This window comes from Megascapheus bottae, chromosome 3 (assembly GCF_031878675.1).
Source record: "Megascapheus bottae isolate mThoBot1 chromosome 3, mThoBot2.hap1, whole genome shotgun sequence".
In the NCBI taxonomy this organism is placed as follows: domain Eukaryota; kingdom Metazoa; phylum Chordata; class Mammalia; order Rodentia; family Geomyidae; genus Megascapheus; species Megascapheus bottae.
The window spans coordinates 6,497,998-6,515,562 of NC_143511.1; the positions used below are offsets into that span (position 1 = coordinate 6,497,998).

General features: G+C 41.6%; 1 protein-coding gene across 1 annotated transcript; it reads right to left on the minus strand.

Annotated features, from left to right (window-relative positions):
* Nucleotides 1-1,300: 1,300 nt before the first annotated feature.
* Nucleotides 1,301-5,662, minus strand: LOC150064891 (procathepsin L-like). The gene is made up of 7 exons (XM_090329278.1): nt 5,537-5,662; nt 4,880-5,002; nt 4,637-4,783; nt 4,231-4,452; nt 3,605-3,767; nt 2,560-2,677; nt 1,301-1,538 (listed from the first exon to the last, which is right to left on the minus strand). Exons 1-7 carry the CDS (start codon nt 5,660-5,662, stop codon nt 1,439-1,441), a joined length of 999 nt encoding a protein of 332 aa, XP_090185404.1. The 3' UTR covers nt 1,301-1,438.
* Between the last annotated feature and the right edge of the window lie 11,903 nt (nt 5,663-17,565).

Genomic DNA, 17,565 nt, shown 5'->3' on the forward strand with positions numbered 1-17,565 from the left:
CAGGGGTCTGGATGGAACATGTTTCTATAGTTTCTGAAAATGCTGAGTGGTTTTCATCCCACATCCTCCCTGAGCAGAGGAGCCCCTGCTCCTTGAGCTCAGGACTGTCCCTTCCACGGTGGTGATGACCTGTGCACAGTGGGTGCTATGGGAATTTCGGGTGTAGCAGAGCTGGGTCCCATCCTGTGGAGGCAAGGTGACTCTCACAAGTCTCCCTCCTGCCTACTGGCATTAAAACCCTAGGAACTTCACTCCTAGTAGCAACCTTTGCCCTTTTGTTAAAATGTATAGTTTCTCAAGTAGCAGGACCAACTGGAATGAATCCAGCTTGCCATCATGCCCAAGCTAGATGGGTGTGGATGGGGTGTGCTGTAGCTTCTATGAGCTGGGACCCCAGTTTTCTACCTTTCCATTCCCCCAGGAATGATGAAATGTATTCACTCCATATTTCCACCCTGTCTTTATGCAAAAGTAGGAAACTTAACACAATTGAAAACACATGGATGGTTAAAGTATTTGCCATATACCAAACCAATGTGGGGGTCATTTCTGCTCTTCCTTACAAAAGGATTTTTTTGTAGTTTGGTCCTGAGGAAGCATTGGCTCTCCCTTAAGATTTTCTCTCTGCTTTTCACATTCTAAGGACACGGCACCATTTTTCCTAGTAAATCTCAATATCTCCTATGCCTTGGGTCATATTTGACCTGGGAAGCCTACCAGTGTCTTGTGTTTCTCCTCTGCAGCATGGCTAGAGGTCCTCCCCAGCTGCTGAGGAAGATGCTCCAAGGACCAGCTCTGAGTCTTTGGTTCCACAAGTCCACTGCACTGCCTCCATCTTGGATGGAATGACCATAACCACCCTCCCCGCCTTGAGATCATTTTCTACTAGTGACAGTGTGCATGGTTCTCGTGACTTTTTCTGATCAGGTTGTTCCTTGCTGAAACTGTTTTGCTGTATCCTCTCTTGACAAATTAGACCCAAATCAATGAATGACTTAGACACAGCCCCTGAGAGGCTGATTCAAGAGACCTGCATAACTGCAAGGTCAGAAAACCAGTATAGCATTAGTATATTCATGTCTATATATCAGAGCTAATTGCAATTCTCATCACACACACACACACACACACACACACACACACACACAAATATGTCCTTTAATACAGAAAGATTTGTATAAAAAGAGTTAAAATTTTATTAATCATCCATGTCAAGGGATTATGAAAGGAATCAATAATATACATGTATTTATCAAAATAATTACAGTAGAAAATGACCTTATACATAGAAAATTATCCTTCTATTTACACTGCAAATGGGATCTTCCATGACTTGGTGTAGGATCCTACATATTAGGGCAAGGTTACTTTGAAGACAATCCCCCCAAATGCCCAAACACTGTCCCAGTCAGGTTCTTCCTTATGTTCATCCAGTGTCTCACACGGTGGGGTAGAGGGCCCAGGAGGCAATTCCACACTGATTGTTCCGGCCTCGAGCAATCTTTATGTAGCCATTCATGCCCCACCAGTGTCCCCAGCTGAAGAAGAACAAGGGTTATATTCATTAGAGAAAATAAAGTACAATGGCTTTGGTAACATTCACATGCAATAGAAACTGTGCTGGAGACGAGACTCAGCAGAGAGTATTGGGATGGACAGATGTTCTTCAACCATTCTTCATTTCAATCTGCTCATAACTTATGGTCTAAGACCCAAATAATTACATTGCATGGCATTATAAAAGCATGGCCAGAAAGGGCACATCTGGTAAGACATGTTCAGCATGTAGTCATATAATGGTAAAAATGCCGTAGGAATAGCTGAGCCTTAGAAAGCTTGTGGCCGACTCTACTTTTGCAGTCACACATTAATACTTTAAGGGAATAAATAATTGTGGAGCCTGTATTCAAATACCTCCCTTGTATACTTCATCCTTTCTCCTTTCCTTCTTTCCTTCCTCCCTTGCTTCCTTTTTTCCTTCCTTCCTTCTTTCCTTCCTTCTTCACTCCCGCCCTCTCCCCTTCCCTCCTCCCTCCCTTCCTTCCTTCCTATCTTCCTTTTTTCCTTCCTCCCTTCCTGCTTCTTTCCTTCTTCTCTTTCCTTTATTTGTGATGGCTGGAACTTAAACTCGGGAACTGAGTGCAATCCTTCTTTTACTTTGAATAGAAATTATACTCTTATTTCTTCAAAACAATAAAACAATAATTAGCTACAAGACTAGGGAGAAAGTGTCCAGTAATTCACATTAGGCTGTTAACATCTCAGGTGTAGGGAGAGACTGCCGGGGAGAAAAAACAGAACAGAGGAAGACATAAATGGGGCAGGAGAAATGGGCAATATATTCTCCTTACATGTGAGTGCTGTTCTTTTGCTCTAGGCTGACTCTCTACCACTTGAAGCACAGCATCATTTCTCATCTTTCGTGTTTCCCTGAAGATAAGAGTCTCAAGGACTTTCCTGCCTGGGCCCTTGGAACCTTGATCCTCAGACATTGGTCTTCTGATAAGCTAGGATTCCAGTCTTGAACCTCTAATCCTGGATGTTTGGGCAATTCCTTACCTGTTCTTGACCAGCCAGTATTTGTTGTTTTCTGATTCTTCTCCTTCAAATCCATAGCCAACAACCACAGCACAATGAGTCATAAAAGTGCTACTACACTTTGGATCATAATAAATGCCTAAAACAGAGAAGCAAGCCATCAGAGGCTCAAGGAAGCTGACAGTGCCCTACTGTGAGGGACAGTAAGGGAAGTGTTTCTAAATTCACCAAAATGGTACAAGCTCCAGAGCAGGCTTCAAAACTGTATCATCAAAGCTATAGGCAAGTAGGTTGTAAATGAACAAACTAATATCTATTTCTTGATAAAATGTTTCTCTGATAGTATGGAAGACCATTACATGAAATCTGGTCATTTTATGTCCAGGAAGTTGTGTAAAATTCATAATTATTTAGATCCAAATATTCCCTTTTTTTCTAGTTCTGGGGTTTAAACTCAGTGTGTGAGCACTGTCCTTCGGCTTTTTCCTCAAGACGAGCACTCTACCACCTGAGCCAGAGCACCATTTCTTCCTTCTAGGATGTATATGGCACTAAGGAATTGAATCTGTGTCTTTGTGCATGCTGGGCGAACACTCTCCCAAGGCCAAATTACTGGTGGATGAAAATATTGTCTTAGATCTAAAATACAGATTCATCTCTAATTAAGCAGAAGAAAGGTCAATGTGGAGAAATGTCTCTTCTGTGAGAGTAGAAATTTTGAGTGAAGAATGCCAAGCTTAAGCACAAGGACCTGAGTTCAAATCCCATTACTGGCATAAATGAATGAATGAATACACAAAAATATGCAAAGATAACATCTTGGGCAATTGTTAAACATTCAATAATTGAATACAGTTGAATCTATGCAATATATATATGTAGTCAACTACTTAGAAAATTTTTAGGATGGAGACATGCTTGAAATATGGAATCCAAAAGTTGTATGTCCAGATTGAAGAACCAGATGCCATTCATACACCAAAACATCCACATTCGTTGATACTTGCATGCCAAGTAGACACTTTGGCAGTGCATCTGCAAGGATTTCCACAAAGAACACACTTACCTCCCTTATATAGGAGGAAGGAATCAAGGCGTGAGTGAAGAGCAACAGCGATGGGCCCCACCGTGGCCACGGCCCTCATGAGGGCCTCCTCACTCGCAGGAACATAAACAATTCCAGAGACATTAGCAACAGAATTCTCAGGCTTGTACCTGCACCTCCCATCCTTTTAGGGCAAAGGGGAAAGAGACTTGATTATTGCCATGGAGCGCCTAAGGAATCGTCAGAAGAGTACAGTTCAGCTTCTAAGAGTCAGTGTTGTTACAATTTAAAGGTGAAATGCTGTTACTAGCTGATGTGAACTGAAAATATTGTGATTTCTTGAAAGAATGGTGCCACCTGTAGCAATAGTGCATACAAATGATTCACAATGGACAGATCCTAAGATACAAAATAGCATATATATACTTTGTCCTACCTAGAAATAACCTAACATGGATATTAACCATATGTGTTCCACACTCCCCAGAATCTGAAAAGGCTAATGACTATAGTGACAGAACAGAGTTGATAGAAATAGGTCCTGTCATGTGAAGTGAAAAATGGGAAGAACAAATCTTATCTCTGACTTTGGCCCACCGTCTGCAGTCCATGTATGGGTGACAACAAGGTTAAAGAGCTGTAATTACCCCGCCTTCATATGGGTAGGATTCCTGTGAGTTCAGGCCTCCTTTGTCCTGAACATATTGCAAAGCCCAGTCATGTCGGCCTCCTTTGCAGCCACCGTTTGGAGGATGAGAACAGTCTACAAGATTTTGCTCACTGAGGGAGACCAGTTTGCCAGTTTTCTTGAACATCTGTCCTTCTAGTGCACCATTTGCACAAAAAGCCCAACAAGCATTACAATTGCCCTGGTAAGAGAAGAAAATCTGTCATCCATAAAGCAAGTAGCGAGACAACCACATCAGCTCCTACATCAGGACATTCTGCAGAAAGGAAAGTGAATGGCAAGTCCCTCCAGAGACTGCCAAAGGAAGACACAACGGTTCCTGGAGTTGCTAAGGTCCATGAAAGGGTGGACTGGGGCACTCATACCTGATACTTCACAGGAGTCACATAGCCTTTCTCCCTCCAGTCCACAGAAGCAGGCAGCGCATCAGATAGGAAGTCTTGATACATCTGGCCCAAGTAGCGGTCATCGGGTTGGAATTCAATGCCCACCTGCCTGAATTCCTGAGGGGTCTTCAAGGAAGAGGAAAGAGCTCGTTGAATAGCAGGGTCGTTTCATAAAAATGGAGCAGGGCAAGCCCCATGGGAATCAATGCACAGGACACTTACCATGTCTGCAAAGGCGTTGGTTTCCAAGGTGAAGTTATGTTTCCCTTGGCAGCTTTCCTCATTGTGCACTTCAATCTTTTTCATGTTCTCCTCCCATGCTGCTCTCCTGTGTGCCTCTTCATCCTAGGAGTAAGCACAGGTGATGGTCACTCTGTCCACTTAAACCCTAGGCCTGATTACTCAATGATCTGCTGACAAAATGGAGAGAGACTCCAGCCAGGATGCTGCACATTTTATTTATTTATTTATTTACTTACTTTCTTACTTACTTATTTATATGTCTTACCAGTCCTGGGGCTTGAGCTCAGGGTCTGGAAACTGGCCTTGAGCAGAGTTTTTCCAAGACTAGCACTCTAGCAGTAGAGCCCCAGCATCACTTATGGCGTTTTCTATACATATCCTACCAAGGAATCCAGCCCAGGGATTCGTGCATGCTTGGGAAGTGCTGCACCTCTACTTCCCCCCATTATACATTTGAAGAAGTTGTTCTCTGTTGTCAGAGAAGAGCAGGCTATCTGCCCACCTTTTGCTCATGTGACTAGCATTATGTTACTGCCTTTGCACGACCTGTCTTGTAGAATCTACCCTTTGGTGATAAATTTTTATCAGCAAGGATCTTGTCTGCGGGGCCCCTGTGAACATGTTCAACATTACCACTGAGTTGTAGCTTTTCTTGTATTTTGTCTTCCACTGTGTCCACTGAGCATCCAAACTGGGATCAAATGTTGGAGCAGCTGAGGCCATTCCTAAGCAGAGAATGGCGAGCAACAGAGAAGGATGCATATCGAAAAGCCTAGAACGAGAAATGCAGCGGGAATCTCATGTGACTTAAGCTTTTTAGCCAACTTCTTAGTCTTTTCCATAAAGTAATTAAGTATACATTGATGACTCCAATACTAAAAGTAGTCGTTCACATATTTCTCCCAACTTATGTAAAGTTGGAGGGTGCATTTGATCTAAAACAGCCAAGTGGGTGTGTGGTCAAGCTATGGCATGAAGAGCATCCTGCCCACAGCTCTAGGAGTTTTAGCAAAGTGTGCAAGACTAATGAGATATCTGATCCCAGGTAGAGGCAATGAGATCCAAATGGTCAGAGAGAACTGACCTCTCCTTAGCCAATGCACAGCAGAAGATGAATGACTTGTGCCTTGGCTGAAACCCATCTGGGACGTCCTCCCTACAAGGACTAGGGAGTCAGCACTCCCACTGCCACAGTGCCACACATCAGCCTGCGATGTCACAACCTGGCGTCCATGCATGGACTTGCCATGGAGCGAAGGGAATTTAAGCCAGAACCCCAGGGATGAGCACCTGGACAGGAGCAGGCAGCTCATGGGCTCCAGGATCAGGTTTGGTCAGGGGTGTGGGGATGTAGGCAGGGAGTGCCCAAGGCCATGCCATCAGCTTCTGCCCTCTGCACATTTCTAGGAGTTAGAGGATGTGACCGGCTAGTGATCCACAAGAGGATATCGCCTGGTAAAGCTTCAAGAGCAGGTGAACATCCCAGTGCAGGTGGCAGTGATCTGGCCTCCTTATCCACCCGGGACACATCTGGGGTGTGACCCAACTCTTCAACCTGACACCTGGTTGATGGAGTAGCCACCGTGGGTGACCTGCACTGCCCAATGCCCTCCCTGTCACCCTTCTCTGCTCTCCCCCTATGGTAATGTTGGAAGGTTGGAGCAGAAACAGTTGGGTCTGCTGGTGATCTTGTCCCCAGTAGCCCCTCTGTTCCACCCCTGTTCCCATCATGCCTCTGTGCGTTGGGATGCTCACCTGAGACTGGAGCGGCACAGGTGCACTCTGCAGTACAACTCTCCGAAGACCGCTGTCCTGAGAGCACTGATCCTGTTATCTGACTCAGGTTTTAAAGCCTCAGGACCACTAACTGCCTGCGGTCCTTCCCACCTGCTCAACTATGATTGGCCACTCCTGCCACAGGGTTGAGGTCCAGGGCCTTCCAATGATTTCATTCCCTTTAGACACTGTAATTTTAATTATTTGAGTTTTTGAATTATGCAACATTTTGAGAACATTCCTATTAACAAAATGCACAAATACCTGTTCACCTCCTTACTGTTGATTCTTTAGTATATGTATAATAAACTGGAATTGCCCGGTACGAATATATGGTATGCTTGATTTTTCCCCTTTAATTTCCACAGTTAATGTTTTATTTTTATTAATAATAGCAGTGTTCAGTTGTTTCCAATTCTAATTGCCCCTTCCAAATCTTTCTCTTCATTCTTTCTTCACTCCTACCCTCCTTCCCTCCCTCTCTCCTTTTGTCCCTCCTTTTTCCCTTCCTTCCTTCCTTCTTTCCTCCCTTTCTTTCTTCCTTCCTTCCTTGTTTCCTTTCTTCCTCGTTTCCTTCCTTCCTTCTTCCTGTCTTTTGCATCTTTCCTTCTTTCTCTCCCTTCCCTTCTTTCTCTTTACTCTTTCTTTATCCAATATCTTTGTCCCTCTTTCTCCTTCCTTTCAATACTTAACCTGGTGAGCAGATATCTCATTGTGATTCCCATTTTATTTATATCATGATAAATATATATGGCATGAACCATCTTGTCATGTGCTTATTTCATATTCGTATATATTCCATGGAAGAATATCTACCTAAGTCTTCTTTTGCACATTATTCAATGGAGTTATTTTGTTAGTCATGCTAATAATTTTGTTTAGAAGCCCTTTATATGTTCTAGGTTTTAAATCCTCATTATGTCTACTACTTGCAAATATTTTCTGTGGATTCAGTTTCCATCCTATTCTAAACCTATTGAATGCACAAAAGCTTTTCATTTTGTTGAGATCTAATTTATCTACTTTTTGTATGATTACTTTTACTACATTTGCAAAATCTTTGTTAAGTCTCATGTCATAAACTTTGACCCCATGATTTTTGTCTGTTTTTTTGTAGCCTTTACATTCATGTTTCAATGTTTGATTCCGTTGATTAATTTTGTCCCAATGTTACAATGGTAACGATGGTTTCCCAGCATTGTTACTAAAAACCATGTTTTTTGCTTAAGATTTTAGAAACCCAATAGATGCAGATTCCATTCTAAGATTATTACAGAACTAGCAGCCCTTCTTTCTACATCCAGGGCCTGAAGCTGCAGTGATTGTGAAACTGAACTGTATGCTAGTGACTGGAATGATAGTATTAAGTGACTGGAAGGAGATTTTTGATTGTTCTGTTGAAATACAGCATGGAATTCAACAGAGTCATTCACAAAGTACCTACATTAGACTTCTGAAGTAGAGGTTTTACAGTTGCCCTTGGGCCTCCTGTGCAGGAGGTTAGTGGGGAAGCCTTGTGACTGTCTTGGCCCCACACACCCAGTGATCTTGTCCAGGCTGAGCAGCTGCTCCTCTGGGTTTCTGGGAAAGCAACCAAACCTATGTTGCAGTGTGTGAACTGGTTTTGTACCAAGTGAGCCTGACTGGAATGCAACCAAGAAGTTCCTAGGTACAGGGAATGTAGGAGAGAAGCCAGTGTCTCCCAGAAACCATAAGGCATGAGTGTTCCATGCTATCAGTGTCTAGCATACAAGACTGGTGTCAATTTATTCAAAACCTCTTCAACAATGCACATAGGAAAGTGGGGTTCTAGCCATTTCTTTCACCTCCCTGCTCTTGTTTCCCCCATGTCATTTTGATGGTTGCTGATGGAATCATTTGTGTCACCTGGCCAAACCTGTGTCTTTAATAAAAATCCAGCCTGACAAAACTTCCCACTTCCTATGAATATAGAACATAATATGTATGTTTTATTTATGTGTGGAAATTGTTAATCAATTAATATTCATATGACTCATGTACTAATTTTGGTTCTGAGCATTTGTGTGTGTGTACAAGCATTGAAACTTGAATTTAGAGGCTTGAATTCTCATGGGCATTTTCACTCAAGATGTCTGCTCTACCACTTTAGCCATACCTATGCCTGCAACATTTTGGTGGTAAAGTGGAGATAATCCTTGATAATTTTTCCCCCAAGTGGCTTCCAACCATCACTCTTAGATTTTAATCTTCAGAGTATGTAAGATTATAGACATGAGAAGCTAGTGAGCAGTTAGTTTGTGTGTGTGTGTGTGTTGCTTTTTCTGTAGGACTAAATGAACAGTCAATTCATTGAGTAGAACAATGCATCCACCATCAAGTATTTATGAAATTATACACTGGTTTTGGATTATAAATAATTTCCCTTTCCTTAATTAGGCATAGACTTTGAGGAAAGGCTTTATCATTCCCAAATCTTCATTCCAGCTAGTATAAAATATGGATAACCCAAGGACCATTCAGAATTGTATTTAAAATTAAATGAGACAAGACATGCTGTATGATAAATCATCTCCTGGTTTCTCATGTGAATTCCACATTTGCTGGAGAAATGACATCTGACGAAAAGCATATTAGTACTGCAGCTCTCACTGTAATATTTTTTGGTTGATCATGGGACTTGAGATTTGCACCTGGGCATTGTCCCTGAGCTCTTCAGCTCAAGGCTACTGCCCTACACCTTGAACCCCAGTGCCACTTCTTCTCACTGTATTGCTAAGAAAGTGTGTATTGATGCTGTTTATTGCCTGGAGCTGAGCAATGACATTCCTGTAATGTCATAGGATTGAAACGTTCATCTTAATGTTTCTGAGAAACCATGAATATTGTAAAAATATCTTTCTAGCTTTCTCCTATTTAGAATGGGCCTCTGTCTCTCTCTCTCTCTCTCTCTCTCTCTCTCTCTCTCTCTCTCTATATATATATATATATATATATATATACACACACACACCATATATAAGTACAAGCACACATGTATAAGCACACACATATACACATGTAGGTTTATACATGTATTTTGTATATATGTGCATTTACTTATATATGTATATATGTATATACATATATGTATATATGTGTGTGTGCACATATGTATATGCTGTGCTGATATCTGGGCCTTGAACTTAGGGCCTGAGCACTGTCCTTTAGCGTTTTCACCCAAGTCTAGTGTTTTACAACTTGAGCCACTGATCTACTTCTGGCTTGTTGATGTTTAGAGAGTCTCCCGAACTTCCCTTTCCAAGCTGGTGTGGAGCTGTAACCCTCAGATCTCAGCCTCCCTCCTAACCAGGGTTACAGGTATGTGCTACTGACACCAGTCCCATTTTCTACTATTTTTTTTAACTTATTGTTTTTGGAAAGTCTTCCAAATGTTGCCACTTCCTTGCACAGGGAGCACAGGGAGGTTCCAGTCAGAGGGAGTAGAAGGGAGAATCAATGAGTGCTTTTCAATTCCTTCTTTCTCCCCATAGACATAAGAATGTGGGCTGTTTCCTCATTTGTGGGTTCCCAAGGTTTCCTTCTAGCCATCTCATCACCCTAAAGGAAGGAACCTCAGAAACGATGGTCATCTGCCCTCCAGATTTCACCAGGAAGGCAAGTCCAACAACCTTACAGAACTGCTCCCTATGTCTTCATTGTCTCAGAATCCTCCTGACCACTGCCCTTCACCTTGGATGGAAAGTGACTTGCTAATTCAGGAGTTTCTCCTGTCACTTGGCTGTTTCCTCACATCAACTGATTGTGATCTGCTGTTGTCTCACTGCTTAATAAACACCAAGATCCTGGCCAGTGTGGAGAGATCTGGTAGAGATTTGCAGAACAGATGCCCTTGAGGATAGTTTAGCTGACAGGTGTTTCCATCTATTGAAGTATAACTGACACACTCACACCTTAGAGTTCCTTGTCAGTAAGCAGAAGGGAAACAGAAACTATCCCTTTCCCACTGCCAAGTGAAGGAGCAAAGTGCCCAGGATCTTAAGTGGCAGCAAATAGTCCACACTCTTCTATTCAGATGCAATATTATGTCATGGCGATCATCTGTTGCCAAGGCATGTATAGTATTCCATTTCTGACTCAGTAATTTGCTAGACAATATCCATTTTCTTCTTAAAGGACAACAAGCTAGTTTTGGGGTGGCAATGGTACTGAATTTAGACCTCATGTCCACAGGCTTGCTAAGTAATCACTGTGACAGAGCCAGGCCTCCAGCCTTTTTTGCTTTAATTATTTTTCCTTTAGGGTCTTGTACTTTTTTCTAGGAAACTTGATGCTAGGATCCTCCCGCCCACATCTCACCCATTGCTTGTAGTATAAGCATGATTCCTGCCTTTGTACATTCACAAACATTACTGAAATACACAGATATCTATAGAAAGATGTAACAATATTGTTATAAAGTGAATTTCTGGAGACTAGGAGCAGATGGGTCATGCTGTAAGCTTAGCTATTTAAAAAGCTGAAATCTGGAAAGACACATGTTAAAGCCAGCCCACACAGACAAGTCCACAAAACTCCAATCTGAAGAAAAGGAGAAGGAGAAAGAGAGGGAGAAGGAGAAGGAGGAGAAAAGAAAAGTGCAGATCTAAAGGCATGGCTGAAATAGAGCATGGCTGGGTAGAGCACCACCTATGAGCAAGTAAACCAAGCAAGCATGAAGTCCAAAGTTCAAACCCAAGAGCTAGCAATTCAATATATTTTAAAATTCTTACATAGTCATTTTATTGCTATTATTATTATTCCTAGAACTGTGTTTTTAAATTTGGAGGGATCTGTTTTTTACTTCCTTTGATTATACTTAATAGTTTATATTTCCTTGCTTCATTTCATTAAATTATAAAAACTTCGAGTCTCAGACTGATTTTCACTTTTTCCCACTAATTATTTACAAGGTGCCTTTTGATGAATTTTATTTTATAAACATTTGGTGTATTAAATGTTTTTAAAGTTTTTATTTGATTGAAACTACATTAACTGATTTTTCTTTTACTGAAATTTCTTTTTTAATATGCCTTTTCCATGTCAGTGCACAGCAATAATCATTTATGTTTCTTTTAATCTAATAAATAAATAACAAATACTGAAATAACAATTTCTAGAAATAAAACTGGCTGTTAAGAAAAGCTTTTTCAATGTGGAATCACACCTATACTGAAAGAGAATGCTCATTTCCTCATGATTTATAGAGAATCTAATTTTATAGTTAAAAATATTCTATTATGCTTTAATTTCAGTATCTGTAATTTTAAAAATTATTATTGAAATCTACTATACTACACATATGTCACATATGTCATTACAGTGATCATTATAATACACAAACAAAACTGATGTTAAGTGTTTTATCCTGTCTTGAGAACCCATGTGACAGATATATTCTATACAAACTTGACTTAATTTTATTTATTCACCATCACTGTAATAGGAGCCTTGCTTTTTTAGTACACAGAATGTGTCAGAAATTGAAATAGTCCATATTAGGCACCTGTGAATGGATGATGACCTGATGCAAATAGAGTTGAAACATATCAAAGATAGTAGCAGAAGATAAAGAAGTCTAGCTGGGTGCAGTGGCTCATGCCTGTAACCTTAGCTACTCAGGAAGCTGAGATCTGAGGATAAAGGTTCAAAGCTAGCCAGGGCACAAAAAGACCTGGGACTTTTATCGCCAATTAAATTCTAGAAAACGGGAAGTAGGGCTTGGCTCAAGCCTTGAGCTGAAGAGCTCAGGGACAACACCCAGGCCTAGGGTTAGGACAGTAGCCTTGAGCTGAAGAGCTCAGGGACAGTGCCCAGGCCAGTTTAGCCTCATGACCCACCAAGAAGTAAGCCAGACTCAAAGGAACATAGGTTCAATGGTTTCCCTCACTCGTCATAATCCAGGTTTATTATCTTGGACTCTCCTAACAGAGGTTTACAATAAGTCATATTTTTACATAAGGTTATATAGGATGAGGCTAAATGAAAGGACCTCCAGGATATGGAAACAAGAGCCACATAATGTAGGATTATTGTTCTTAATGTACTATGTTATTGCTGTCCCTTCATTATCTCATATTGTTATAGTACTTTACCTTATTATCTGGTATATTGTATATATGTTTGTTTATTTGAAATAGGATTGGGAAGGGGGAAAACAAGATGGGGGAGGGGTGGGCGGAGGGAAATTGGGACAAAAATATGAGATGGGATAGCAATTTGTGAAGTAATACACCTTCTATCTAGAGAATATTAATTACAATAAAAAAATAGAAAGAAAAAAAGTCTAAATGAAAACATGAAGTTTCAGGGTACCAGTGGCTCATACTTGTAACCCTAGCTACTCAAAAGTCTGAGACCTGAAGAATCACAGTACAGGGCCAGCGTGGGAAGAGTAGTTCAAAAGTCTCCATTTTAAACTTAGCAGTAAAACATATACTTGGAGGTGCGGCACAAGTAGTAGAGTACCAGCCATGAACAAGAAAGCTGAGCAAAAACTAGAGTTATGTGTTTGTTTATTATATTTATCTGGGAGATTAGATGTCAAGAACTGTAGGGGAAACTGAGACAGATTAACTTCCTCAGGTACTGTAAACTACTATGTCTATGTGGAAATAGTTTTTCAAGAATAAAAGAAAGACAATTTCCAAAAAAAAAGAAAGAAAGAAAGAAAGAAAGAAAGAAAGAAAGAAAGAAAGGAAGGAAGGAAGAAAGAAAGAAAGCTGAGCAAAAGCTTGAATTGCTTATAAATGTCAATGTCTCTGTTCACATTATGTAGGAAACTTAATCAAGCTTGTAGACAGGTTTTGGCACTCAGGCAGCGTACAAGTGAGTGGTCTTAGTTGTCTCTCATACCCAAAAAGATTTTTTTTTTTTCTGAAGGGCTGCATACTGATAATTGTATAATAGTTTTCTTCTTTCTTTCTTTCTCTCTCTCTTTCTCTCTCTCTCTCTCTCTTTCTTTCTTTCTCTCTCTCTCTCTTTCTTTCTTTCTTTCTTTCTTTTTTCTTTCTTTCTTTCTTTCTCTCTTTCTCTCTCTCTTTCTCTCTTTCTTTCTTTCTCTTTCTTTCTCTCTCTCTTTCTCTCTCTTTCTTTCTTTCTTTCTTTCTTTCTTTCTTTCTTTCTTTCTTTCTTTCTTTCTCTCTCTCTCTCTCTCTCTCTCTCTCTTTCTTTTTTTGTGGGTCATGGGGCTTGAATTGGGTCTGAGTGTTATCCCTGAGTTCTTCATCTCAAGGCTACTGCTCTACCCCTGGGCCTGCAAGTTGTCCCTGAGCTCTTCAGCTCAAGGCTACCACCCTACTCTTGAGCCAAGCCCCACTTCCCATTTTCTAGAGTTTAACTGGAGATAAGAGTCTCAGGTTCTTTTATGCCCAGGCTGGCTTTGAACCTTGATCCTGAGATCTCAGCCTCCTGAGTAGCTAGGATTAAGGCCCGAGCCACTGTGCCGTGCCCGGTAATGTAGAGTAGTTTTCTTAAGATAATTTCAAGTGTGTTTTCCTTTCAGGACTTCTTTTCAGGAAAAAAAAAAAATCTACGTACTTTTTTTTCTTTTTCTTTTTCCTTTGTTTTCTTTTTTGCCATTCCTGGGGCTTAAACTCAGGGTCTGGACACTGTCCTTGAGCTCAAGGCACTAGCTCAAGGCTAGTGCTCTACTACTTGAGCTACGACACCACTTTTGGCTTTTTCTATGTATTTGGTACCATGGAGTCGTACCCAGGCTAGGCAAGCACTCTTATCACTAGGCCACACTCCCCGCCCCTTATTTGTTAACCTATGGAATCTTCCCTAAATTTCAAAAACTTCAGACACTTGACAATTATTGATGAGGAACATTAGAAATGGAATGAGAACCTGGCCTCAGGTGTTAGTGGGCCACAGAGGCGCTTCCAAATCTGTAGAGTCTCCTTATGAGTTCCCCAAAAGACAGTGCAGAGCTCTCCTCACAGTTTTCATGTGGGAAGACCATCCAGCTCATCTTGCCTGCAGCCCAAAGAGCCACTGCAGATGCAGTGGCGAGTGGCCAGGCATATGTATGTCCACCACAAGACCAGGGAGCCCGGCTTTTACAGGCATGTTTGTTCCTGTGCCTCATGTTCACATACTCAGCCTTAACAGTTCACAGCATCAGTTTATTTTTTGTTTCCCTCATAGGCTGCCAAGCACTGAGCCCAGTGTAGTGTTTAGATTTTGGTGGTCTATAAACACGGATGGATGCTGACCAGGACAATGATGGTGTCAGTGACAGGCGGGTATTTCTGGGATGAGACTCATGCACAGCAGTTGTGAGGTGGTGTTCCAGTAGAACAGATGATGTTTCACCTCTCAGACAAAAATGTCACCTTTTTCCCAGCAGTGCTTACTGATCACTTCCAGTCACAACCCACCAGAAAACTTCTGGAAGCCAGGGACCCTGGAGGCAGACCCTTTCTCTGAGGGACACAGCTGCTTGTTGGCTCCACTGCCATTAAAACTATGATAGAACTCCAGCAGCAGTTGACAATATAGAACCAAAGAGATAACGCAGAGGCCTGAGCCAGAGGAGGAAGAAGGAAGAGTGGATATGAGGATTAAGAGCTCTGTGGTATTATTTGCAGACTCCTGTGCAAAGACCTGGTCATTTTTATTGATTTAAAATAAATAGCCATTTTCCCAGGCAAGCTTTCAGGGAACTACTGAAGTTACTGAAACTGGACTGTCTCTGGCCTAAGAGAGGGCAATTTCATAAGATTCAACTTAGGTAAGGAGTAAGAATAATTGTATTCAAAAATATAACGATGTAGAGAAAAAAGATGCAAAAGTAGAGATAAAGCATTGATGGCAAATTCATTCTGTCTTTCACATACATGTGCACACATAGTCTACCACTTGAGCCACTCCTCCAGTACAAATTTTTGGCTGTTTTATTGGAGATCGATTGTCACAGGCTTTTATACCAGGGCTGGATTTGAACTGTGATCCTCAGAATCTTAGGTCCTGAGTATCTAGGATAACAGACATAAGCTACTGGGGTCTGACCAAATTCATCATTAGCCTTTCTTGATTTTCCATTCTAAGTCAAGATGAAGAGAAAGAAAAGCACTTTATATGTCTTCTGCAAGTAACACTGAAGATACAAGCATTGAAAATTAGAATCTTGAACATTATTCTTTTTTGACAGAAACCAAAATCTTGATGTATTTCCTTAGGCAATTATCTGGTCCCAACACTAACATTAGACGTTTAGTGCATTTGAAGAATACTCTGGAAAAGGCAAAATTCTTTAGATAAAGTCTGTCCTATTTCTCAGTTCATCACTTCAGCAGTTCCCCTAAGCATTGGTCAACACTTTTCCTGTAGGGCCTCCAAAGTAAGTTTCTCTCTCTTCCCCACCCCCTCTCCCTTTCTCACCACTCCCCTCCCCCTTTTTTTTGCCAGTCCTGGGCTTGAGCTCAGGGCCTGAGCACTGTTCTTGGACTTTCTCAAGGTTAAAGCTCTACCACTTGAGCCTCAGCACCACTTCTGGCTTTTTTCTATGTATGTGGTACTGAGGAATCGAACCTGGGTCTTCGTGCATCCTAGGCAAGAACTATACCACTAGGCCAAACTCCTGGCCCCCCATTCCCCTCTTTTTTTTTTTTTTTTTTTGGCCTGTCCTGGAGCCAGGGCGCTGTCCTTGTGCTTTCTTAAGGCTAGCGCTCTACCACTTGAGCCACAGCACACCATCTGCCCTTTTCTGTGTATTTGGTATTAAGGAATCAAACCTAGGGCTTCATGCATGCTAGGCAAACATTAGGCCACATTCCTGGCTCCATAGCAATCAATTCTCAACCCTTTCCAGGACATTACTTGCTCATAGCTCCTCCCAGGTAGAGAATCTTTTGGGTCAGGGAGGCAGAGCCCATGGGTGCTTCTTCCATAGTTTCCTTCTCAGGTTCTTAATTTATTCTTTTTTTTTTTTTTTGCCAGTCCTGGGCTTGAGCTCAGGGCCTGAGCCCTGTCTTTGGACTTCCTCAAGGCTAGAGCTCTACCACTTGAGCCTCAGCACCACTTCCGCCTTTTTTCTATGTATGTGGTACCGAGGAATCGAACCTGGGTCTTCACGCATGCTAGGCAAGCACTTTAACCACTAGGCCAAACTCCCGGCCCCAGGTTCTTAATTTATTCTTACCTATGAGAAGAAGAAAAAAATACTTGAACCTCTGTAACCCATGAAAGGCAAGGTGGGAAAGACCCCCTCCTTGGGAAATAAGGAGCCCTTGTTTCCTCTTTCATTGATGTCATTTGCCAATGGGAGTAACCACTTTGGAAATAAATGTTCAGTAATTCTGAATAAATATATATATTTGAATCCAGCAAATCTACTTGTTTTCTTTTTCTAGTCCTGGCACTTGAACTCAGGGCCTAGGCACTGATCTAGAGCTTTCTCATGACTGTTGCTTTACACCTTGAGACACAGCGATACTTTTACCTTTTTTTTTGTGGGTCATGGGGTTTGAGCTTGGCCTGGGCTCTGTCCCTGAGCTCTTCAGCTCAAGGCTATCCTCCTACCCTGAGCCAAGCCCCACTTCCTGTTTTCTGGAAGTTAATTGGAGATACGAGTTTCAGGTCCTTTTGTGCCCAGGCTGGCTTTGAACCTTGATCCTCAGATCTCAGCCTACTGTGTAGCTAGGATTACAAGTGTGAGCCTCCGTGCCCAGCCACTTTTACCTTTTTATGTGTATGTAGTACTAAGGAATTGAACCCAGGGCTTCATGCATGCATTATAAAGCATTCTGCCACTAGACCACACTCCCAGCCCCAAATCTGTTTTTATACAGAAGAGTTACTGTTTTGTAAGTCAGGTAATGAAATTTCTTTTTGGAAAATGTCACCCCTGTCTTCCCTCTCTCCCA

Excerpts from the sequence above, each read along its gene's own strand:
- LOC150064891 (XM_090329278.1), bottom strand. The coding sequence starts at position 5,662 with ATGCATCCTTCTCTGTTGCTCGCCATTCTCTGCTTAGGAATGGCCTCA. Across the intron at positions 5,003-5,536 it reads ACAAGAAAAGCTACAACTCA|GATGAAGAGGCACACAGGAG; the intron begins GTGGTAATGTTG and ends GCTTACTCCTAG. Across the intron at positions 3,768-4,230 it reads CCTACCCATATGAAGGCGGG|GATGGGAGGTGCAGGTACAA; the intron begins GTAATTACAGCT and ends TTGCCCTAAAAG.